This window comes from Nuphar pumila, chromosome 3 (assembly GCF_984573655.1).
Source record: "Nuphar pumila chromosome 3, dmNupPumi1.hap1.1, whole genome shotgun sequence".
NCBI classification, from domain to species: Eukaryota; Viridiplantae; Streptophyta; class Magnoliopsida; order Nymphaeales; family Nymphaeaceae; genus Nuphar; species Nuphar pumila.
The window spans coordinates 50473065-50499875 of record NC_143251.1 but is presented as its reverse complement, the minus strand read 5'-3'; the positions used below and the strand labels follow the sequence as shown (position 1 = coordinate 50499875).

The 26811-nt window shown below is 36.4% G+C and overlaps 1 protein-coding gene across 1 annotated transcript in view; it reads right to left on the bottom strand.

Moving 5' to 3' along the window:
* The window catches only part of URE (urease), a 181110-nt gene that overhangs the window by 107980 nt on the left and 46319 nt on the right, over positions 1-26811 (bottom strand). Inside the window, exon 5 of the mRNA XM_090001615.1 lies at positions 19047-19189. Within this exon, the coding sequence (XP_089857741.1) occupies positions 19047-19189 (143 nt within the window). The remainder of the gene's footprint in view (positions 1-19046; positions 19190-26811) is intronic.

Below are 26811 nucleotides of genomic sequence, written 5' to 3'. Positions count from 1 at the left end.
TCATCGTAGTCCTGCTCATATTGTTGTGTGAAGCCTCGTGCAACCAGACGAGCCTTATAGCGCTCAACACTGCCATCCGGTTTGTGCTTGATCTTGTACACCCATTTGGATCCTACAACATTCTTGTTATCTGGCCTTGGTACAATTTCCCATGTATTGCATTCATGCAATGCTTCCATTTCCTCATTCATCGCCTCTACCCAGGCACGGGAATATACAGCCTCATGAAAAAAGGAGGGTTCTGTTTCTTTGGACACTCTAGTTAGAAATGTTTGAAAATCCAAAGAGAAATTGTTATAACTTACCCAGCGATCTATAGGATGTTTAATCTGAGTGGAACGTCGTAGAGGAGTCTCATCATTGACTGGATGAACTCTACGAGAATAAACAAGACCAGAAAAACGTGAGGATGTTGTTGTAGGAGGAATGTCTTCCATATGCGGTTCCACATCGAAAGTATAAGGTTCATTGTTTGTCGATAAAGATGAATCCTCATAAGGCAACGAGTGATATAAAAGTGAGTCACTGAGCCAAGGATCATAACTATCCTGTGTATCTGTGGAAGATGAACCCAGAGTGTCAAAATTTTCATCATCAAAAACAACATTTCTAGATACCCGAATTTTGCCTGTATGAGGATCGTAACACCTGTATCCCTTATAGTCATCTGCATACCCAAGAAACTTGCACTGTACAGCTCTGTCTTGAAACGTATTTCTTAATGAATGATCAATATGAATATAACATACACAACCAAAAGGATGTAGTTCTTCATATAATGGCAATTATAAAGAACAAAATACGGAGAATTACCTCCAAGGATGGTCATGGGCAACCTGTTAATAACGTAAACAGCTGTATGGAAAGCCTTTGTCCAAAGAGAGAAAGGAATACCCACAGTATGCATCATGCTCAAGGCTGTCTCAACAATATGCCTGTGTTTTCTCTCAGCTACCCCATTTTGTTGAGAGGTATGAGGGCAAGAAATGTTACGTGTAATGCCATGCTCCTTCAAATATTCACTAAAATCATGGGATATGTATTCTCCCCCCCATCACACTGGAAATATACAACATTGGTATTGAATTGGTTTTGGACTAGTGCATGAAACTGTTTGAACAACTTGAAAACCTCATGTTTGTTTTTGATGAAGTCAATCCAACTAAAACGAGTGTAAGAGTCAAGAAAGAGTGCATAGTATCGAGATCCAGAAAGAGAGGCAGTGGGCGCAGGACCCCAAACATCTGAGCATATAATCTCAAAAGGCTTTGTTGCTCTTTTATTGATACTATGAAAAGGAAGTACATGACTTTTGCATAAGTGACAACTTGGACATTTTGACTCTAAACTGACTGCGGGTATTAAACCTTTAGCAGACAACTTGTCAAGAAAAACTTGACTACAATGACCCAAACGAAGATGCCATAAGTCTGGCTTATTAAGTTTCAAGACTCTAGATGAAGAACTATGATCTGTAGATCGACTCAAAAATGTTGGAAAGGAAGAAGCTGAAGAAGCCACGGCTACAGAAGATGACGTCTTCAAAGGCACATGAGATTCTTCAAAGACGTACATGTTCCCGCGCCGTTCACCTTTAGCGAGCGTCTTCTTGGTGTGAAGATCCTTAAGATAAACAAAAGAAGGAGTAAATTCAACGGAAGAATTTGTTTCATCAACTAATTTTGACACAGATAGAATATTCTTTTGAATAACAGGTGTGAGTAAGACATTTGACAAGGGTAATTGAGATTCAGGCAAAGAAAGGGAAGACGTTTCCAGTGTGATAGATGGATTGGTGAGATCCATCTCCTATGACTATAGTGCCATTTCCAGTGTAAGGAGTCGAGTGAGTAAATTTACCTGCATCAGAAGTAACATGTGTTGTTGCCCCTGAATCAATATACCATATACCTTCATCATTTTGGCGCAAGTTCATCTGATTGAAAGTAGTCATAAGAATATTTTGTACGTCCTGTGGAAGAACCTGTCCCTGAGGAGTATGTGCAAACTGATGAGTTGCTTTCTGCCCTGGCCTACTATCTGGCCTCCCTGTTTTGTTCTGGTTCTGAGGATTGTACCAGCAATTTGCTTTAACATGTCCCCGCTTATTGCATAGAAAACAAGTAGGAACACGTCCCCCTCGTAGTACACTGCCTGAACCAATACCTCCTCCACCTGGTGTAGGCAGTAATCCTCCTTTGTTCATAGGTGTTCCATTGGGATGAGGAGGAGTAAATAAGACTCCTGTTTGAATAGGCGTATGTGTCATCATCACAGGATGAGCATCATCTGACGCATGTTCCTGATTTAAGTTGACCTCATATTGCAAAAGCTTAGATTGAAGATCATCAAAACATGGAAGAACTGAGACAACCTGGAGTGTCGTGCAAAACATGCGATATTCAGGTCCAAGACTACCTAATACCTGTTGTACCATATCCTTTGTGAAATTGTCTACGAAGAGACAATACGCATACCAGCATAAATACTTTATAAAAGAAGTGCACGAAAACACTCTCACAATACTTGAACAAAATACGCGAAAAGCGTAAAAGTAATAAACATGCAACAATGCATGTATTTCATAAAAGGAAGCAAATGCTTGAGACTCTCAAGCTTGGGGAATAACAAGGGGAAACACCCCTATTTATACAAGAAGAGGGAGGTGCAAAGGAGGGCTCCCAAAGGAGTCGTTGGGGAGCCCCCAACAGTCACATTTGTGACCGTTGGGGGGGCCCCAACGACTCTATTGGGGGACCCCCAATGTACCTTTTATGAAAAGAATAAAAACAAAAATAAAGAAAAAAGAAATACAAAAAATAAAGAAGAAAAATTACAACATATTCCAAAATGGAATATGCGCAAAATAGGAAATTACAAGAATACCCTTTTCGGGTAAAAAGGAAATAAAAAATGTATATAAATAAATATATATATTTATATATATGGAGATACGTATACATATATCTCTATGTATATAAATATATATATTTATACTTACAACACAGATTTTGGAGATACATTTTAACAATCCTTATCTTATACAGGACTTCCAATGGCAGCTAACTGATCTGTAATCACCCTGACATCCCCCATGAACTCTGTAACAGATTTGTTTCCTTTTCGCATGGATTGGAATTGCCACTTGAGTTGCAAAGCCCGAGATTCGGAAACCTGAGAAAAGGAATGAGCTAGTCCATTCCACAACTCGGCAGCAGATTGATCATCAGAAATAGTTTGTAAAACACGATCAGAAAGTGTGGAAGTTATGTAAGCAACTAATGTCTGATCCCGTTGTACCCATATGTCATAAGCAAGATTGGTGGTTCGAAGTTGACTCACCTTCCCATCTTCACCTGTTATTTCTTGCATGATATGTGTAGGTGGGGCGGGTGATCACCCATCTAGATGCCCATAAAGACCATGACTGCGAATAAAAGGCACAATCTGACGTTTCCAAAGCAAGTAGTTATCATGGGATAACTTGTGGGTCATGAGGTGAGTAAGAAAACTAGGGTTCAACTTGGAATCCATGGATTATATGAAGAATGAGAAGCCAAACTGTACTAACAGTGTATTAAGGGAAAAACAGCAATGTTGTGTGATGAAAATAATATCAGCACACACGTTACACAGAAGAATAGTGACGTGCGAACCAGAAAAATATTGAATGCCGACTGTACTAACAGTATATTGAGGAAAAACAACAATGTTGTGTGCTGAAAATAATATCAGCACACACGTTACACAGAGAAAAAGAAACAGCAATGTTGTGTGCTGAAAATAATATCAGCACACACGTTACACAGAGGAATAGTGACGTGCGAACCAAAAAAAAATATTAGAAATAGTTTGGGGAGACAAACAAAGATTCGGCAGACTGAAAGGATCGAAAGAGAATATTAAGACGTGCGTACCAGAAAAATATTGAAAAAGAAAAGAATCAAAAGAGAAACTAGAATGACGTGAAATCTGATTAAGAAAAAGAGAAATAAAGAAATCTGATTAAGGAAAAGAGACAGAAATAAAGACTACGTCCTTTAGAAGCACGTGCTGGTCCTTATAGGCCTTCTAGATGATTGATTTCCGCGCCTGTGCTTTGATACCATGTCAGAAATATCAACCTGCAAGAGTTAAAGATGAGATAAAGAGAGAGGAGAGGAGTCAGCGGCAATAGGGTTTTCCCTTTTTACTTGTTATTTATAAGTGTGGTACAGGGTATAACATTACACAAGTAATAAAATTAAATTACAAACATGCCACCGCCCACGCATCCCTAGGTGGATCCTTGCAATGTGGTGCGGGTCGGATCCATGATCTAAACTAACACCATTGAGTTTGAAGCCGAGAGAAAAATGAGAGTCTTTTTCACCCATTAGAGAGGAGAGATGATGAAAAAGAATACGTACCACAAAGAATTTTTAGACCTTTCTTGATAGAAGAAACAACAACAACAACTACTACTACGCCTTCATCCCAAAACAATTGGGGTCGGCGATATGAACCAACAAAGAAAATCATTCTGGGTCTTCCACATGAATCCTTCTCCTCCATTCATTTCTATCCAATGCCATGTCCTCGGTGAGGTTCAAAGCATTCATATCCTTTCCTATCACCTCCATCCATGTCTTCCTAGGCCTACCCCGACCTCTTTTAACTAATATATTTTCCCATTTCTCCATCCTTCTAACTGGAGCATTATTAGGCCTTCGTCGAATATGTCCAAACCACCGCAAACGATTCTCTCTCATCTTATTTTCAATGGGTGCAACGCCTACCTTCTTACGTATCTCCTCGTTCCGAATCTTATCTTTTATTGTATTTCCACACATCCATCTCATCATACGCGTCTCGGCTACTCCTTTATCCGGGCTTGGGACCGGCAGTGTATAACTAAACAGTTATACACAGGCGGAGTTACCTTTCTTGATAGAAGAGTCTTCTAAAATATTGGATGAACAAGTGAATCAACTTCAATCACCAAAAAAATCGAGGGCACGTTTTTCGAGGCACCCGAAAAAGTGAGAATACACACGATCCTTTTTTTTTCTCCAACCTTGCTCTGATACCATGTGAAGAATCCATGCAAACAATCAAGTTTTCAAATAACTTGATACTTCAAATACTCAATACACAAAATAAATGAAGTGTTTATAAGCTTTAAACCACAAAAGAAGTGCAATAAATGCACAGTGTTTATAAGCTTTACACCAAAGAAAGTGCAATAAATGCACAATGTTTATAAGCTTAAGGAGACAACTCCTTACTCTAATACATACATACAATGGGCTCACATAGCCCTTATTTATAAGCAAACTTAAGAGACGTTGGGCTATTTCCAACAGCTCTTATTAGAGACGTTGGGAATCAGCCCAACGTCTATATTTTTAAAACTGTGTACATAGTCAATGGCTGACTGTTGTACACTCAACACAGTCAGCCACTGACTGTGTACAAAAACATTATATAAAAAAAAACAAAAATAAGAAATGAAAAAAATTACAAAAATAAAAAAATAAAAAGGAGGAATTACAATCATATTCAAAAACATGAATATGCGTAAAATATAGAAATGACTAAAATACCCCTACAGCCAATACAATAAAGAAATATATATTTTATATATACAAGTAGATGAATACACATACATATATGAAATATATATATGTATATGTATCTTCTTTTATATATAGAAAATATATATAGAAAATACATTGTCGTATAAATTACAATTTAACAGTAGTAACCAATGTCTGCACTTGTGGAGGGGTGACAACCAATTTTCCTATAACGATTGGGTTACATCAAGGATCTGCTTTAAGCCCTTTCCTATTTGTTATAGTGATGGATGAGCTTACAAGATCAATTCAAGAAAATGTGTCGTGGTGTATGTTGTTTGCTGATGATATTGTTTTGATTGATGAGTCTAGAGCTAGGGTTAATGCTAAGTTAGAATTATGGAGACAGACATTGGAAGCAAAAGGTTTTAAGTTGAGTAAGAGTAAGACAAAATATATGGAATGTCGGTTTAGTACGCAACGAAGTAGTGATGGGAATGTAGTGAAGCTTGGTGAGCAAGAAATACCGGTGGATGACTGTTTCAAATATTTGGGATCTATCATTCAAAAGTATGGAGAAATTGATGGAGATGTAAATCATAGGATAAAGGTTGGGTAGATGAAATGGAAAAGTGCAACTGGAGTGTTGTGCGATCATAGAATGTCATTGCGGTTGAAGGGAAAGTTTTATAGGACGACTATTAGGCCCGCTTTACTATATGGTACGGAATGTTGGGCTGCTAAGAGACATCATATTCAAAAAATGAGTGTAGCTGAGATGCGTATGCTTAGATGGATGTGTGGAAATACAATAAAAGATAAGATTCGGAACGAGGAGATACGTAAGAAGGTAGGCGTTGCACCCATTGAAAATAAGATGAGAGAGAATCGTTTACGGTGGTTTGGACATATTCGACGAAGGCCTAATAATGCTCCAGTTAGAAGGATGGAGAAATGGGAAAATATATTAGTTAAAAGAGGTCAGGGTAGGCCTAGGAAGACTTGAATGGAGATGATAAGAAAGGATATGAATGCTTTGAACCTTACCGAGGACATGGCATTGGATAGAAATGATTGGAGGAGAAGGATTCATGTGGAAGACACAGAATGATTTTCTTTGTTGGTTCATATCGCCGACCCCAATTGTTTTGGGATGAAGGCGTAGTTGTTGTTGTTTGTTGTTGTTTAAAACAACATGGCATCTGTCATCAAAGATCATGCCCAAGAACTCTCCAACAAAACGGTCTAGCAGAAAGAAAACATAGGCATATTTTAGAAACCACTAGATCATTATTTATTTCTAAAAATATTCCAAAAAAAATTTGGGCCGAAGCCGTGTTAACCTCCACTTAATCAATCGAATGTCGTCCTCAAAATTAAATAGCATCTCTCCTTATGAAAAACTTTTTAAAATGCCACCTGATTTCAATCGTCTTCATATTTTTGGATGTAAATGCTTTGTTCTTTTATATAAAAGAGATAAATTATCACCAAAAGCAATTGAATGTGTATTTTTAGGATATGGTGAAAATCAAAAGGGCTATAGATGCTCTGACTATAAAAACAATAAGTTATATGTATCAAAAGATGTGACATTTTTAGAAGATGAGAACGGATTTGAAATATTAGACAAACAAAATGAAATTGAATATATGTTTCTAAATGATCTTTTAGAAGATATAAATAATGACTCTTTAAGTCATCCGAAAATATTAAAAGATACACATAATAATGAAGATACATATAATATTGGAATATCACCAACGAATGGTGACAATCTTCATGTCTACACCCAGTTCAAGCAAGAGAAACCTATTAGTGCTTTAGAAAAATTCTCCCGACTTAACGAACCTCTAGAAGAAACTTCCTTTACGTGATCCTTTAGAGAATCAATTCCACCTAATAGGTTTGTCTCTTATGAATCTCTCTCACCAAATTATAGAGCTTGTCTAATAGCCTTACATTCATACTATGAGCCCTCTCATTATAATCAAGCAAAAAATATATCACATTGGATTGAAGCAATAAGGGTAGAATTAGATGCTTTAAAAAGGCTAAAACTTGAGAAATAGTTCAATTTCCTCCAAATAAAAAAGCTATTGGATGTGGTTGGGTTTACAAAGTTAAGACAAAAAGTGATGGTTCCTTAGAACGCTATAAAACAAGATTAGTAGCTAAGGGATATTCATAAAAATATGACATTGACTATGAGGAGACTTTTGCTCCAGTAGCTCGAATGACTACTGTCAAAACCCTGATTGTTGTAGCCTCATCTAAGAAATGGCCTATATTCCAATTAGATGTTAAAAATGTCTTTCTTAATGGCCAATTAAATGAAGAAGTATATATGGATCCTCCGCCAGGAATTACTGGTAAACAAGGTCAAACTCTTAAACTATTAAAAGCTTTATATGGTCTTAAACAAGCCCCTAAGGCTTGGTATGATAGATTTAGTGCTATCATGATTAAGTTGGGATTTCGTTCATGTTATAGTGACACTGCTCTCTTTGTTAAAAGTGCAGGTAATAGTATTGTAATTCTCTTACTTTATGTTGATGATATGATCATCATAGGCAATGATGAAATTGGTATTATTAATGTTAAAAATATGTTAAAAGATAATTTTGATATGTCTGATTTAGGCTTTCTCAGATATTTTCTTGGCATTAAAGTTGCATACTCTTCCCGAGGGTATATTTTATCTCAGATGAAGCTTACTGCAGATATATGTTCCAAATCTGGAATTTCAGATGATAAAAAGGTAGCGACTCCAGAGGTTACCAATGTTAAACTACGGTTGGAGGATAGGGTTCTACTGGAAGATCCTACACCCTACAGACAACTCATTGGATCTCTCACCTATCTGACTATCACCATACCAGACATTGCTCACGTTGTTCACTCTGCTAGCCAATTTTAGCATGATCCTACAACTGTGCATATGAGTGTCGTTCTTCGGATCATTCGCTACATCAAAAACACTCTAAATAAAGGGTTATTTTTATCCTCACTCACTTCATTAAATTTGCTTGCTTATACTGATGCTGACCGGGGAGGAAACCCAAATGACAGAATCTCAACTACTGGTTTTTGTGTCTTTCTAAAAGATTCTCTAATTGCTTGGAGATGCAAGAAACAACAGAAAGTCTCGTTATCTTCTACTGAGGCTGAGTACCGATCTATGACAACTACTACAATGGAACTTGTGTGGCTTCGAAGTCTTCTTCAATATATGGGAGTTGAAATTTTTGGTGCTTTGAAGCTTTGCTGCGACAACAAAAGTGTCATCTATATTGTCAGCAATCACACCTTTCATGAGCACACCAAACATATAGAAATGGACTGTCACTATGTTCGTGATGAGTATCTTCGTGGGACAGTTACACTGTCATATGTCACATCCGAATATCAACTTGCAGACTTTTTCACTAAAGTGTTTCCTGCTCCTCGCTTCTTGTTTCTACTTGGCAAAGTTTTTGTCATCTCCCTGTAAAGTTTTAGGGGGGTGTTAACATATGTATCAATATATATATATACATATATATATATATATATATATTTCTTCAAATACACCATAATACCTTATAGGGGTATTATGGTCTTTTGCATAATACCCGATAGGGGTATTTATTTTTCGTTTCTTTTTTGTATTTCTTTTTTTTCCCTTTTTTCTTTTTTTCTTTTTTATTTTTTTTAAGCAACATAGGGGGCCCCACCATAGAGTCGTTGGGGCCCCCAACGGTCACAAATGTGACTATTGGGGGGCTCCCAACGACTTTATTGGGAGCCCCCTTGTGATCCCTTGAATGTATAAATAGGGGTATTCCCCCTTGTGCTTTTTATGACTTGTAGAGCTCCTCTTTTAATAAAAAGAGTATTATTTTTATGTGTAGCCTTCTTGTAAGGCCTTTCGTATTATCCCTTAGTGGATTTCCTCTTTCTGTGCCTTTGTGCCAAGTCCATTGTTGGACATTGTGAATGCATTTGCATTCTTGATTCTTTCGTATACTTTATTACAGACTAGGGTCACCATTGAATTTAAGAATTCTGTTTTCTAATGCTATTGTTAGAAGTAGACTGCATAGATTTAAGGAACATATTGCAGGTTAAGATCAAAATGTACCTCCACGTGATTCTCCATCAATTCCTACCACTTTTCACACTGGTGTTATTGTTGAACTAAAAGAAATTTAAAGAAGAAGAATTTTACAAAGATGCAAAAATGAAGGACTTTCAACTGTTCCAAATTCTGAAGATGATGATGATGACCCAATTGCCAAAAACTGACCGAAGATAAAGAGATCACCACACAGTAGTTGGACGCAACATTGAGAAAATATTGTCCTAATGTTTGGCAAATAGGCTCTAGAAGATAGTTTACTTTTAGGATCTTTATAGTTTAGAACTTTAGAGATAAAGATTGGTATATAAGATGTTGGTTAAATGTAATATTTTTAGTTATCATGAACTCTTATTAGTTTAGTTATTATGACATTTTAGTATGACTTGTATGTAAATTTAATATTGTTAGTTAAGGATTTAATTGTGTTTAAAATTTAAATTATGTAGTTGCCTTTTATTTACTTTGTCAATTATTAGTTGCATGGTTTGTTATTAATTAAAATTTTAAATTATGTAATTGCCTTCATATATGATTTTATGGTTGTATTTTATGTAATTCATCATTGTTTTATGTGATATGATTTTTTTTAGAATTTTTTGGTAATTTTTTCTGATTTTTTTATATTATTTTAAATATTAAAAATTTATGATACATTTACGATAAGATACAGTGTTATTTTGGGCCCGACGGATAGAGTAACGATACGATACTTACAACCTTGGTTCCAATAGCTCTATTGACTAGTCAACTCTATGTTGACTAATCCGAAAAGAACCTAACTAAAAGAAGCCCTCAAAACCAAGGCAATTACAAAAAATATAAAAAAAAACAAAAATAAATACAAAATTGTCCCTATAGGACAGACCCATATACGAAAAGTAAAAAGACTAAAATGCCCTTGATGGGCATTACTTGTTACAACAAAATTATATATATATTCATTATATTACGAATACATATTTTAACACCTCCCAACCCCCAGCCCCCCCCCCCTTTGCTGCCATAGCCCATCTATAAATATCCCTAGAGGGTACGAAAAGAAGAGAGAGAGCGCTGGTCAGCCTGAGGAGCTTTGCATCAGGTAAGTGATTAGTTATAGTTTAAGTAATTAGATTTTCTTAAATTTAGTTTTGTAAGTAATTATAGTTTTAATAATTAGGATTTGGTCAGCCTTAAGTTAATTATTTGAATAATAAATTTTAGTTTTCATAATTAAAGTTAGTTAAGTTAATAATTAGTCACATGTTTTTGTAATTAGATTTAGACATTCGGAATTAGTTTCTTGATAACAAGAGTATAGTTTTCATAAATTAGTTATTGCAAGCAATTGAATTAGGTGATTTACGAGAAAAATTTATCAACTACAAGATTATCTAGGAAAAGCTGGAAAATATGAAAAAAAAACTGAAAATGCAGAAAAATTAATACAAATCATGGAATCAATCAAATAAGTTGAAAATTAACTGGGATTCTCATATCAATTTCAACTTTGTTTTCTACATAAAGCTCAAATCCTTTTATAGATGAGGTCTCCCAAATTTCAATCCAAATAAACATTCTAAACTGATAAACTCCTAAAAACATAAAACTTATCTTAATTATCCTAATCTAATTAAATCTAAATATCAAATCCAAGATCCATTATAAAATGATTTGAATATTAAAATATCTAAATTAAATAATATAGATCTTTAGTGATCCAATAAATGAAGTAAGCCCGAATATACATCGCTCCACTCCTGCATCATTCTCCCCGAGTTGGAGAAGACTTGCCCTCAAGTCTTGATCCCGCTTATATTTCTGTCAGTTTCACTCCACCTGAAGGAGACGACAAACAGTTGCAACTTTAAGGGATGCAAATGCACGAACACTTATGAGATCGGATCCAAAAAATACTCAAGCAAGTGATAAATGATTCTTCTTATAGCTGTGTATACTTTTGAGCTTACACATTCTGATGTTTGGGGACCTGCCCTAATTATGTCTCTCTCAAGATCTCATTATTATGTTATTTTTGTAGATGACTATTCTCGTTACACTTAGATCATTTTCTTAAAATCTAAATATCAAGTGTTCGATGTCTTCAAAAGGTTTAAAGCAGTCACCTATATCGTTCAAGGTAATATATTGGCAAACGTATTTCTCAGAGAGATTTTCAAAAGTTAAAAATCTCAGGAGTTTTAAAAATACAAAAAATATGAAAGTAATAAGAAATATAAAAAAATAAAAGTTATTCTTGGAAAATATAAGGAATATAACTTTGAAAAGCTTTTAAAATACAAAAGAATATAAAAATTAGGCTTAAAATATATAAAATAAGTCTTTTTTCAAAAATATCACAATATTATCACGATATTTTGAAAATATCACAATATTTTACCATTAATATCGATTGACCTAGATTTGCCAATAATATCATGATATTTTAAAAATATGGGTGATATCAATGAGAGTGGTTTAAAGCATATATTGAAACTTAGTTTTCTCATAAAATTCTTACCCTACTTAGTGATGGGGCGGTGAATACATATTTGGTCACCTCAAACAATTTTTACATGATAATGGCATCTTGTGTGAATTGAGTTGTCCCAGGACACAAGCATAGAACGATGTTGCGGAAAGAAAACAGTCATATTGTTGAGACGGCTCTTACCATGATGATAGAGTCTAGATTAAAGTTGGACATGTGGACAGAAGCTTTTCATTTGGTGGTATATCTTATAAATCATATGCCCTTAACATCGCTGAAAGGGGAGTCCCTATATTTCATGTTGTATGGGCTTCAACCAGATTATACCAAATTAAAAGCTTTCGGAAGTCTATTCTATGTTCATGCGGATTCATCTCAGCGAGATAAATTTTCTCCCAGAGCACACGTGTGTAGATTTGTTACAGGTCAATACAAATAAATGTAACTAGATTATACCAAATTAAAAGCTTTTGGAAGTCTATTCTATGTTCATGCGGATTCATCTCAACGAGATAAATTTTCTCCCAGAGCATAGGTGTGTAAATTTGTTACAAGCCGATACAAATAAATGTAACTAAGATGTATAGTGCTCACTAGGGTGGGTTACGGTGAACACTCATCTTCTTTCCCGAGTTAAACGATTCGGGTGAAAATAGGGAAATCAGGCAAGAAATCGAAGCCGACTCCTTACAACTTGATATTGGAGCTCTATCTAGGACCAATCATGGCGAGAAGAGTATAGATCGGAGAGATCGAGAGAGTGTGCATGACAGACATCCCTAGAAGGGGATATGCAGCATGTGAGCTCTACCCTAGCTGAGCTTAATGTGAGCATGCAGGAGTTTGCAGCAGGTGAATGCCTCAATCCAGCGTTTGGCCAAAAAAATGGAGACCTCGGGGGCTACAATTGGCTCTACGATGAAAAATCATGGGAGTCTAGAGGCAGAAAGTTCCTCGGCATCGTGTGACAGTGCGTCATCTTTTCGAAAATCACGCTTGGAGTTTCCAAAATACACTAGTGATGATTCGTTGAATTGAATCTATAGGGCGAAGCAATACTTCAAGTATCACACACCGCATATGACAAAAGGGTTGTCATGGCCACAATCTATTTGGATGAGGATGTGGTACATTGGTTCATATGCTACGAAGATCAGATCGGCACCCCTATGTGGAGAAAACTCGTTCGGACAGTTGGGAGGCTGGGGGTGAAATGATCATTTGACCACTGGTCTTCCTACTTATTTCCATGCAATTCCCTGGCCTTATTATTCACATACATGTAAATAAGAAAATACCCCGTGTTTCAATTCATTAAAAATATCTAAAAACTCAAATTCCTGAAGGACAAAAAGTCAATTTCAGGGTTTAAGTACAAATTTCAAAAATTTTGCAGTTGGGTCCAGGATTGCCCCTCTTGAAATGTTCTTACAACACAACAACAACTACTACGCCTTCATCCCAAAACAATTGGGGTCGGCGATATGAACCAAAAAAGAAAATCATTTTGGGTCTTCCACATGAATCCTTCTCCTCCAATCATTTCTATCCAATGTCATGTCCTCGGTGAGGTTCAAAGCATTCATATCCTTTCATATCATCTCCATCCAAGTCTTCCTAGGCCTACCCCGACCTCTTTTAACTAATATATTTTCCCATTTCTCCATCCTTCTAACTGGAGCATCATTAGGCCTTCGTCGAATATGTCCAAACCACCGTAAACGATTTTCTCTCATCTTATTTTCAATGGGTGCAACGCCTACCTTCTTATGTATCTCCTTGTTCTGAATCTTATCTTTTATTGTATTTCCACACATCCATCTAAGCATACGCATTTCAGCTACACTCATTTTTTTAATATGATGTCTCTTGGCAGCCCAACATTTCGTACCATATAGTAAAGCGGGCCTAATAGTCGTCCTACAAAACTTTTCCTTCAACCACAATGGCATTCTACGATCGCACAACACTCTAGTTGCACTTTTTCATTTTATCCACCCAACCTTTATCCTATGATTTACATCTCCATCAATTTCTCCATACTTTTGAATGATAGATCCCAAATATTTGAAACAATCATCCACCGGTATTTCTTGCTCACCAAGCTTCACTACACTCCCATCACTACTTTGTTGCTTACTAAACCGACATTCCATATATTTTGTCTTACTCTTACTCAACTTAAAACCTCTTGCTTCCAATGTCTGTCTCCATAATTCTAACTTAGCATTAACCCCAGCTCTAGACTCATCAATAAAAACAATATCATCAGCAAACAACATACACCACGGCACTTTTTCTTGAATTGATCTCGTAAGCTCATCCATCACTATAGCAAATAGGAAAGGGCTTAAAGCAGATCCTTGATGTAACCCAACCGTTATAGGAAAATTGGTTGTCACCCCTCCACAAGTGCGGACATTGATTACTACTCCTTCATACATATCTTTAATTATACTAATGTACTTGAGAAAAACACCTTTCTTCATCATTGTCCACCAGAGAACGTCCCTAGGTACTCTATTGTATGCCATCTCCAAATCAATAAAAACCATATGCAAATCTTTGTTCCTCTCTTTATATCTCTCAATAAGTTGTCTAAGAAGATGTATAGCTTCCATAGTTGATCTTCCAGGCATAAGTTAAAATGTTCTTAAGATTTGTTATTTGCATATTTTGAGAATGTTGCATGTTATTAGATATCCTTGAGTTGGTTTATGAAATCATGGATTGACATTGATCTGAGATATTATGGCATGTTCATATGGAGTGAACTTGAATGATTGGTAATATGAAATGGTAATTGTTTATGATGTTTATGAATTTATCTTGTAACTTGGTGTGTATGTTTTAGTTTTGTACAATAATATGGGGTTATTGTTAACCTACCAGACTTGATGAGTCTGACCCCTTATGTTTTTACATTTTTAGCAGATGAGTAGATGTTGCGGGAGATGGCCGGATGGGGCGGCGGAATCAAAGAACCACATCTTATCTTTTCATTTTTCTGGACTTGATATTGGATGAACGTTGAAACCCTTTTAGTATTTTTTGAATGCCAACTTTATACATTTGATAATTTCAATTCAATTACGGTTTGATAATGAATGGTATTTGGATATCGAATTCGTAGTTGGAATCAATGTGTGTGGGCTTGGACCCAAGTCCAATAGGAATTGGATCTCGTCCTTATGGTTATGTATTTACCTATAACCCACCCAAGATTTGTTAACCCAAAACTAAAAAGAATATTTTTCGTTGTTTACTCTATCACAAAGAAAAAATTACACGTATTTTCGGGTTAAGGATTTTGGGGTGTTACAAGCACATTGATGTCTCTTGTAATGTTATGTATTAGCCATTGATTGGCTTGTCTTTTCTCCCTTTCCGGACTTGTGCTTATGCACATTTAGGCTTTTTGTAGCCATTGTATGCACTTATGTGCTTTTATATTGCCTTTGGCATTTGTATTGTACCTTGTAGGAATTGTACTTGTGCTTGTGCACATTGTGGTTTGCTTTCCGCTTGATTTCATTACAATACTAACAACATTGGTGAATATACCTGGATATTTTTCCTCAAATCCAAAGATCAAGTCTTTCCTACCTTCCAGCACTTTAAGAATTATGTTGAGAAACAATTTTCTCGCAAATTCTCACCCTCAGGAGTGATGGTGGTGGTGAATAAACCTCCAGTGCATTCAATCCAGCATTTGGCCAAAAAATGGAGACCTCGGGGGCTATAATTGGCTCTACGATGATAAATCATGGGAGTCTAGGGGCAGGAAGTTCCTCGGCATCGTGTGACAGTGTGTCATCTTTTCGAAAATCACGCTTGGAGTTTCCAAAATACACTAGTGATGATTCGTTGAATTGAATCTATAGGGCGGAGCAATACTTCAAGTATCACACACCGCAGATGACAAAAAGGTTGCCATGGCATGCAGCATATGGATGGCCTCTTCATCAACTAGATGTGTAGAACGCATTTCTTCATGGAGACTTATATCAAGATGTCTACATAGAGCATCCTCCTGAAAAACCATAGGCAAATCCACAAGGCACTTTGTAAAAGTTGAATAAGGCTATCTATGGTTTAAAACAAGCCTCCAGGGCTTGGTTTGAGACCTTTAGTGGTGTGGTCAGATCTCTTGGATTCATAGGAAGCCATTCTGATTATTCTTTGTTCGTGCATCCTGATTCTAGAGGTGACAATTATTTTGGTTTATGTAGATGATATTGTAATTACTGAAAATGATGTTGCACGAATTCAAGACTTGAAATGAATCTTACATGATAGATTTCATATGAAGGATCTGGGAAACTTGAGATATTTCTTAAGAGTGCAAGTTGATTAGGGAAAGGAGTCGATTCTAACGCAGTCTAAGTATGATCAGGATCTATGTCACATGGGTGCGGGTGCGGGTGCGGGTGCGGGTGCGGGTGCGACACAATTTCAAAAATTTTGAACACAGGGACTTGGTTATATATATGTATATATATTTTTAAATATATATATATAACAATAATAAGACTCGGTCAAAGTTGTGCCCATTAGGGGACACGACTATATATATATATAACAATAATAAGACTTGGCTATATATATAATTTTTTTTAAAATATATAAAAAAATAGTTTTTTTAGTTTTTTGCCTTAAAATAAACAAAATAGACTTGGTCAAAGTTGACCGAGTCGAAAATATGGACGGACTCAGCCTCAGTGCGTTGACCGAGTCTGACACTTGGTTGACCGTGTCCGAAGTCGCACCCGTGTCCGCACCCATGTCGGGGCATGTCGACGCGGGTGTGTCGACCCCCTAGCCGAGTCCGTGTGACATAGATCAGGATCTTCTTCAAGTATAGTGGTATGTTACAGCACAAGCCGGCTAAAACTCCTATGACCCAAAACACTAAACTACAAGAAAATCAAGAAGATGATAAGTTGCTTGATCAGCCGAAAAAATTCAGATGTATGGCGTATATTGGGGAACTCATCTAGTCGCTTGGTCCAGCAAGGGACAAAGAACAGTGGCACGATCAAGCATGTAGGCAAAGTATAGGACTATGGCAGCAGTGACAGCTGAAGTGTCATGGACACCTCATTTTGTTGTGACCCTTCATCAAAGAATAGGAAGGTCAGTGTTATATTGAGACAACAGAAGCACAGCCATCTCCACCAATCCGGTTCAACATGGAAAAATGAAGCATGTGGAACCTTATCAAAACTTTGTGCATGAAAAGGTAGAAGACAGAGAGATTCAGCCACTGTTTGTCACAAGTAAGCAGAAAATAGCCAATTCATGTACAAAGCCCCTTTCAGTTTATAGGCATTGGTTCTTGAAGAGCAAACTGTACATGGGCTTGCAATAGCCATCTCCACCAATCCTGTTCAACATTGAAAAATGAATCATGTTGAACTTGATTAAAAAATTGTGCGAGAAAGGGTAGAAGATAATGAGATTCAGCCAATGTATTTCACAAGTGGGCAGCAAATAGCCAATTTATCTACAAAGCCCCTTTCAGTTTATAGGCATTGGTTCTTGAAGAGCAAACTGTCCATGGTGCAAGACCATGTACAGTTCGAGGGGGAGTGTTAAGAATAACCATGTTGTAAAGAGTAATATAGTCATTCAAGTTAGTTAGGACATACACGTTCCTGTGTATTCTTGCCAAGGGCATTTTTTTACTTTGAGATATAATAATATACATATCAAGGACGCGAACCCTACCATGGTGGGTTGTCCTCTCTGTTGGCTGCTCACATCTGCTCCTCTCTTTCTTCTCTCTCAAGGCATGATTTCCTAGGCAGGCATAGATCTCAAGAAACTTTAGAATTCTTAGGTATATTAAAGGGACTATTGCAGATGGTTTAATATATAAGAGACTTGCTGATCGAGGTGAATCATTGCCACTTGTTGGCATGGCTTATTCGGATGCTGATTGGGCGGCGCATCTGATTTCTAGACGATTTGTTACTGGTTATGATGTTTCTCTTGGGACAAATATGATATCTTGATCTAGTAGAAAGCAAAGGACGGTGCTCAATCAAATATGGAAGCAGAATATAGAGCAATGGCATCAGTGACATCAGAAATTTTATGGACAAGGTATTTGCTAGTGTCCTTACATCAAAGTATTGGGAGATCCTTTTTCTTCTAGGACAACAAAAGTGTTGTTGCAATAGCTAATAATCCTGTGCAACATGGAAAAATGAAACACATGGATATAGTTATGCATTTTGTTTGTGAAAAAACTGAGAGTAAAGTGTTGCAGCCCATCTTTATTCAAGGGATGAATAAAGTTGTGGATCATTTTACAAAGCTATTTATTGTGCAACATTAGTATCTTAAAGGCAAACTGTCCATGGGGGCCCAAGTCCAGTTTGAGGGATAGTGATAAGAATAGGTGTGTAAAACAGAGGTATTTTTGTCCAGATATTATACAATACAAGGTTGTATGTGTTTGTACTTATAAGGGGTATTTATGTAATCCAACATAAAAACCAGGTATATATATTGGTATTAGGGACATCCTAGGGGATCTATCTTGGGTGTCTCCTTTGGCTGTAGCATCTCCCTATTCCCTCATGCTTCTTCATCTTCTCTATATTTGTGCCCGGTTCCCGAGGCATGTCTAAATTTAATAAGTGGTTCTGTTTCCTCTCATTTTCTCCTCCATTTCTTGAAAGTTCATGTGTTTACCATGTCCCTGAATTAATTTTCAACATTAGATTAGCTTGAAATTTGATTCACCATAACCATAACATGTTAGGGATCAATATACACTTGAACCAGAAAGAATATGATATCACTAGAAATAAAAAAATTTATGCACTTACCAAATGTCACAGACTGACACAATCCGACTAAGATAACCTAAACAAAGTAAATTTACCTGAATCGGTCTGTCTGCTTTATTTAGAACTTCTAGAACAACAGCTTTTCTACCACGATTTATAGCAATATCACCAACTCCAACAATTAGTTCACCAGGGATGCAATGTTCAACAATATCAGGAAAAACATCTACCGAGGGAACTGCAAAAAGAGAAAATTAACAGATCAATAGTCAAGCCCAGGGTTCTATTCACACATTACTTTTTTCTTTCACCAGAAGAAAAAGAGAGAGAGAGAGAGAGAACAATCAATGACCATCTCTATCAGCTCCCAATGGCCTACACTAGAAGATCACATTTTTTTTAAGATATATGTGAACTTCAAATGTTGAATACTAAGAACTTTGAGGTAAGAGCATACAGTTTTGTTGTACATTGAATATTCATCTAGTTAGACAACAACGAAATGTTTACCTACAAAATGTTCTTGAGATTTTAGATACCTAATGCACAAGGAGTGAGAACCACACATATAAACTTACTGAGAGCACGTTAACATTAGATGCCACAGTTAACCTTAAGTGCTATTCTTTTAGAATCTAGAGAAAGTTAAACGGAAATTATGATTGGAAAATTTTATGAGTATTTAGTAAAACCAACATGAGGCTCTTATACAAGTTTAACTGCATCATGCAATGGATGAATTATCTCATAGCTATTGCTCATGATCCAAGTTGCCAAGAGGTATACAGGGACAAAGTTAACTATTAAGCAAAATTTACTATCCCAGCAGGCTGACCCAGACTTGCCTGAGTTGATTGAGTTGCCTCATTTATTGGGTCAAGGTGATTGACCTAGTCTGCATACATTGCCCTTCACATTTTTTTAGGTTTCAATTGCATACAATTGACGTTATTGTTAAATACTATATATATATATATATATATATATTATTTTTTATTGTAGACTGTACTTAGGATATAAGTGTAATTTTTCTTTTTCTTTTTTGTAAATATGTTTCTTTATTTTTTGTTTCTTGGATGTAGCCAACTAGCCGTTAAGACTAGTCTAACTGGTTAGTATTTCTAGCCATTAACGGCTAGTTGGTTTGGCCCTTGTGTATATAAAGGGGATCTCCCCCATTTGTAGGACTATGCATGTTTAATGCATTTTATACCATCAATAAAATATGTTTTTTAAGTGTATGCGCTCGTGTTCTTGTGAGTGCCTTAGTGCACTTGTGCTCTTGCCCATAAGAGGTAATGTGATCTTTTACTTTGGATATTGCCTTCATTAAATGGTATCAGGGCCTTGGCTCTTGATCTCTTGAAGTTTTGTTCATGGGAACCAAATCAGTCAGCAAAATTGTAATGTTGTCTTTGTTAACTTGTATATATATATATATATATATATATATATATATATATATATATATATATATATATATATATATATATATATATATATATATATATACCATGTGTATGTATGTGTATATATATGTGTGTAGATATAGTTATTTTTATCTGTTTTGTATATGTAATAGGTTATGCCCATTAAGGGCATCTTGGTCATTTCACAGTTGTGTAATATGTGGTGCCCATTAGGGGCATTTTTGTATTTTAAATTTTCTTTTTCTTTTTATATTGTTTAGTTGTTCTAGCCCCCTTTGTTGTTTGAATCCCTTATAAATATGGGATCTCTCCCATATTCGTGCAATGCTTTTCTTAAGCATTTTCTTCAATATATATTTTTTTATTTTATGTGTTCTTGCCATAAGTGGCTTGTGTTCTTGTTTGTATTTGCCCATAAGAAGCTCGTTATCTTTGTGCACATTCTTGTAATCTTGTAAGCCCATAGTGGCATCTATTTGTGCACTTTTTATATTTCATTACATGGTAGGCTCTTGAGGTTGAGGACTGTGTGGAGGTGGTTCGAGTGATCGAGGGTTGTAAGTTTTGATGCTGGAGCCCAGCCTAGAAACGGCTAGAACGGGATCTCCTCCTCTTAGATTGTCCAAAGTTTTTCAACCTATTTTCTTTCATGGCTAACTCCTCAAAGGTTTCATCTATAGTCGGAATGCCACTTCTATGAAGCAATGATGATTTCACTTGGTGAAACTCTAGTCTAAGGCCATTAATGTATTGAAAGAATTACTCCACCTTGATTTTATTTTGACGAAGTTAAATGTCAACCAAGCAATGCCATTTAGGCTCCAACATGGAAAGTTCATCCCAAAGTTGGGAGAAGGTCCCATAATACTCTCTAATTGTCATGTCCAATTTTTGCATGGTCCAAACTCTATTTTGAAGATGACGTGAGCAATGTCCCTCAAAGAGAACATCCTCTTGAGGAACTCCCAAGCTTGGTTGGCATATTCGAATTTGGTAAGATCCGAACACATCAAGACATCCACACTATTAATGAGCCACATCATAACTTTTTGGTGGCCCATCTTCGACTCCTTACATTTCTTCTCGTAATCCTCAATAGCTTTCATTTTATCGTCTCCTTGAAGGTCCATCGTTTTCTCATTCTCAATTTTGGTGAGAATTAGTTCAGACTCCTTTTCGAAACTATCAACTAATCCCCACAAACATTTTCCATATATATGGTATTTCATAGAATTGGATCACACCATATCATTGGATGAATTGAGTTTGTAAGGAAGAAAGTTGACTACTTCCTTGTCCTCCATGGCTATGAGAGAGAAGAAAGAGACGAAGAAGGAAGTGAATAAGGTAGAAGGTAGAAGGTAGAAGGTAGAAGGAAGTAGATGCAATGCTCCAAGCAACGATCCTCGAACACTCTTAGACCGTCAATCGAACACCAACACCATGAGCACATTACATAAATATCATTAAATAAAAGACTATGCAACCATGCATTTTAAAAGTGCCAGGATGAAATTCTCACCAAGAGAGTGACATGTTGACACCAAGCTAGTGGTAACCATTTCTTGGTGAATGATTGTAGCAGTTCTAAGAGGTAGCATGACTGCTTAGTTGAACATTTTTGGTAAATGGAAGAGAAAAAATAAGATGAGAAAGAGGAAGTAAGAAAAAAGGCGAGTGGCATGTTTGAGAGAGACATGCCTTTTGTTTTATTAGAATGGCAAGTTAAACATCATTACAATTCTCAGTTCACAAGTGCAAAGGCAATGGAGTGCAAGGTAACGAGGTCCTTCATTCACTTACATGTTTTCAATACAATAGCATATACAAGGACAGATAATAGAATGAAAATACGGACACAAATGCCCTTATAAAGCCCTAGATAAAAAGGGTACTCATGAATATAAAAAAGGCCACTCTATTTCAGAGGGTAAAAGGACAAAAATATACCTAGGGAAGACAATCTACAAAAGAGCATAATGCACCTCTATACAATTATTTTAACCATAGTCATAGCTATTGGCAATATTTTCAAAATATCACGATACTATGGCTGCAAATTCAGCAAACGATAATAATAGGTAAAATATTGTAATATTTTGAAAATCGTGTGATATTATCATGATATTATCAATTAGTTTTATCGTTTTTATTTATTTTTTACATTTTAAATATGTTTTTCATCTTTCTTTAGTATTTTTTACTTATTTCTTTTATTTTTTATGTATTTTTTGTCTAAACATGATATTTTCTTACTTTTTTGTTATCTTTAAGCCCTAATATTTTCCTTTATTATTTATGTATTTTTTTTGTCTAAACATGATATTTTCTTACTTTTTGTTATTTTTAAGCCCTGATATTTTCCCAAGATTTATCACCAAACCTATGTCACAGGGACTCTTCAACTAGGTGCCGCACCCGCACCCGCACCCGATGTGGTCAACCTGACCGTGGGTGCAGTCAATGCACCCAGGGTCATTTACGTCCAACATTTGGACTTTATATATATATATATAACTTTTTATATTTTTGCCGCACCCAAGTTTTTTGAAAGTGTCGCACCCACGCACCCGCACCACCCGCAACCATGTGACATAGCACCAAACCTATAATATCAAAAGAAATAGCTTGGCCAAGATATAGCTGATACCGTTATTTATAACTATGATTTCAACAATAATGACAATATTGTGCTCAAAGTATTACCAAACAATACAGAGAACACGAAAAATGGATAGAAATGAACCTACTCTCCAAACAAACTGAAACATAATGCCCTATTTTCCCCAATTATAGGCTTTAATTTTACTCCAAATATAATTATTTATATGAAAGTCAAACTGAGGTCCATCTTTGTTCAAGTGTTTTAAAGGATGTCCATAAAAGAAAATCATTTTTAATAATTAAAATATAAGGAATTTACTCCTGAACTTTTAAAGTAATAATATGCTAAGATAGAATTTTAAAAAATATAAACAAAAAAAAACTAAGGTTGAAATAAGTACAATTTTGGACCCATTCATAAATTTTTGAAATTTTTAGTGGAACCCTGAAGTTGACTTTTTATTCTTCAAAATTTTGAATTTTGAATTATTTTAATGGGTTTTAAATAGGGGGCTATTTGCTTATTTATATGTAATGGTGAATAAAAATAAAATGAATCTAAATGAGTACATTTAAACAAGTCATAAGACCTAGCCCCCCACTCCTCCCTGCAATGAAGTATGCAGAATTACAAAACAAAGTGTATAAGCACATACACAAGTCCAAGAAAGGACAATACAAAGGCACAAATGCACAATACAAGCACAAAAGTGCATACAAAGACTTCAAAGAGTCTAGAAAATGAACACAAAAGTAAACATGTAACGCCCCAAAATTTCGACTTGTGATTTCGAAAACATTATCGAAAAACCTTTCAAAGATTTAAAGTTTTTACTTTTAAAAACAACAGTAGAAGACATTTAGAAAGGAGCACAAGTCAATAATCCTGGGTACGTTAGCTGAAAAATCATCATTCACATGAACAACAACTTAAAGGAATTTAGGAAATAAGGCAATAGATTAAAAATCTGCAGTTTATTACAAAATGAGCATTTTCCCAAAGTTCAATAATCTAAAGAAAAACTCAAAAAGACTCAGAGTCAAGCCGCCAGCAGAAAGAAGATAAATCTTGAGCCATATTTCACCACGTCATCGGCCGCCTGTGAAGTCCTACTCCTCACCTGCCCATGAAATGAGTCAGTTTCATAACAAACCAGTAGGTGCACGAATAGATAAGTAGAATGAAAATAAAGCAGAACATTCATGAGATAAGCAGTTATTATATTAAAACAATCAATACAATTGTAATCTATTCTAACAAGTGTAATATGTGCAAAGAGCTATTGTTCGAAGCAGTTCAAGCAGTGTAAGTCCCAATCAGCTACAACTACTCAAAAAGATATTCTTTAAGTTCTGATATTAATTGGCATGTGGGTACGCACAAACGCGAAACGTAGAAACAGCCGAGACCGATCCGGGGGTTTGTTATGTCAGGTGTTTTCATTAACCCGGATGGTTGACTGAGTCCGCTCCTAAGGGGACGGTCAGTGACCAAGAGAGTAAATCCCCAAAGGCATTCGTGGCCCATGGATGCATCCAACTTCTACAGAAGTACCTGGGAGTTATCACCTAGGATAATTTATGGTAATCCCAATTCCCCTAACTCCGATGACTGGAGAAGCCGAGTCTTTTGCCCGTGGGGTGGTTGTTAACAACCTGTCCATCGGAATTTTTGTACTATCCATCCTCTCCCTTGATGAACCGTGAAGGTCGAATGAGTACGACGGGGGTTTCTTAACCGTCGCCCCATCCTACATGCTTTGGTCTATTAGACCCACTCGAGCATCTTGCCTGTGGAGGCGAGTTGTCACCATTTATGTGATCTCAGCATTGTGCTAAATGCACGCATCGAGGTTGCTACAACCTCATCCTCCAACCATCGTAACCCACATGGGACGTACTTGTCCAAAAAGTACGATCGTACCTTCCTAGAGGTACGACTACGATGAAAGGGCAACATATAATGTTTTATGATTCTTTTGGTTCATACATGACATGTATTGCTCTCTTAGCAATTAGCCTGTGGAGGCCGGTATTATCTCATTGATATCAATAAAGTGTTTATGGTTCACTTCGAGGTACTCAATGACCTCCCATACTATTTGTATCATACCTGCCTTAAGGTCTGATTACGATAGTAAGTTTGTGGGTTTCTCGATAGACAACCCATCACAGTGTTTCATAAAATAAGTATTTTACTTGGCATGCTCGAATACTAAGAAGCAAGAAGTCTCATGCAAGATTCATCATGTAATAACCAGTAAGGCATCTACAGTAACTTACAACAGTGAGCAAGGCGAAAATACAGTAATAAGATCTTTCTAGCAACGAGTCTACTCGTAGAGCTCACAATAAGCATGTAATTTCAAAGAATACGGATGCGGAAACACAACACATACAATCACCAGTTAAGTAATCCGTATGCCAAATAAACCATTCGATCATGAAATCCTTATATCTTATTTCATTCATACAAACTCTTCGTGCGACTTTCCCCTACCTCGGGATGTCGTGCAGCTGCGTGCGTCTACGGGTGTAGATGATACGAGGCTCAGGCCGCGGAGCCAGAGCGGGGTTCGATACGAAGTCTGCATGTAACGCCCCGAAATCTTAACCCAAATTTTGAGGATTTTCTTCCTTTTTTTTTCAATACAGCGGAAACCAGTCATACCGTAGGGCTAAGCATTTCGAAACATTAAAGATGGAGCAAGACCAAAACATCCTTTTCATTTCAATATCAATGAAAATTAAGATCAGAGTTCTCACACTATCCTTGAACAGTAAATCCAAAAAATCCCGATCGAAGCCTCATCCCGCAGCCGCTCCTAACTCCAATTCTTCACCTAAAAATTTATAGGAATTAGACTACAACTGTCTAAGTAGGAAATCTGTAACTTTTAATGCGGTATATCATGAACCCAGTATGTGATATGGGTGTCAAGTATGATGTTCCGTATATAGCAAAAATAAACAAAGGTCTATGCTACGACAGTCAACAATTTATCAGAGAAATACAATTATGACTATTCACGATTCAGGTACGCATTCATACCACAAGGTACATCCATTATGCATAAAGAAACATTAAACCATACCATGATGCACAGTTTTAGTACAACAAGACATTTAATATACATTGAAAGTTAAACATTACGCATCCATCAAACATATAACAATTAAGGAAACAGATAACATATGCATGTTCTAATGCATAACAGGAAAATGCATGATTTATGTGTAATGCATGAATCCTCTTATTATCTTTCCTTAAGTTTCCCTTCCATATGCATGCCCTATTAAATGCATATAATTTAAGTTCCTTTTTTTAATTACCGTTGCCCGCGGATACACCAAACGGGTACAATCCCCGAGGTTAAGTAGGTTCCCAGGATAGCTTAACACACAATTTGTATTTTATTATTGGGTCCCAACTTAGCCGTCGACCGACATCAGGAAACAACATCATCCATCGAAACATTAGACCTCCACATCTAATGTCGAGGACACAAGGGACACCGCACGCCCACAAGTGTCACTTCCTTTGTAACGCCCCAAATTTCAAACTTGCGAACCTTTTCAGAAAAACAGGCAAGAGACTAGAAATATCTCTTTCCTTCAGAGTTTGTTTATGAAATCAGCGGAAGATTTTCTTTTGATAAATCATAAGGCAAGCTGAACACTTTGGGCACGTTAGCTAAAAGAACCAAAATTCACAAGATTCGGATATCCTAAGGGAAATCCGATACAAACCCAAGCGTCCAGGACGCGAGCTAAGAGCAGAAAGAAGAAGTCTTGAAGCCATCTTGCAATCGCGCCATCGCCCGTA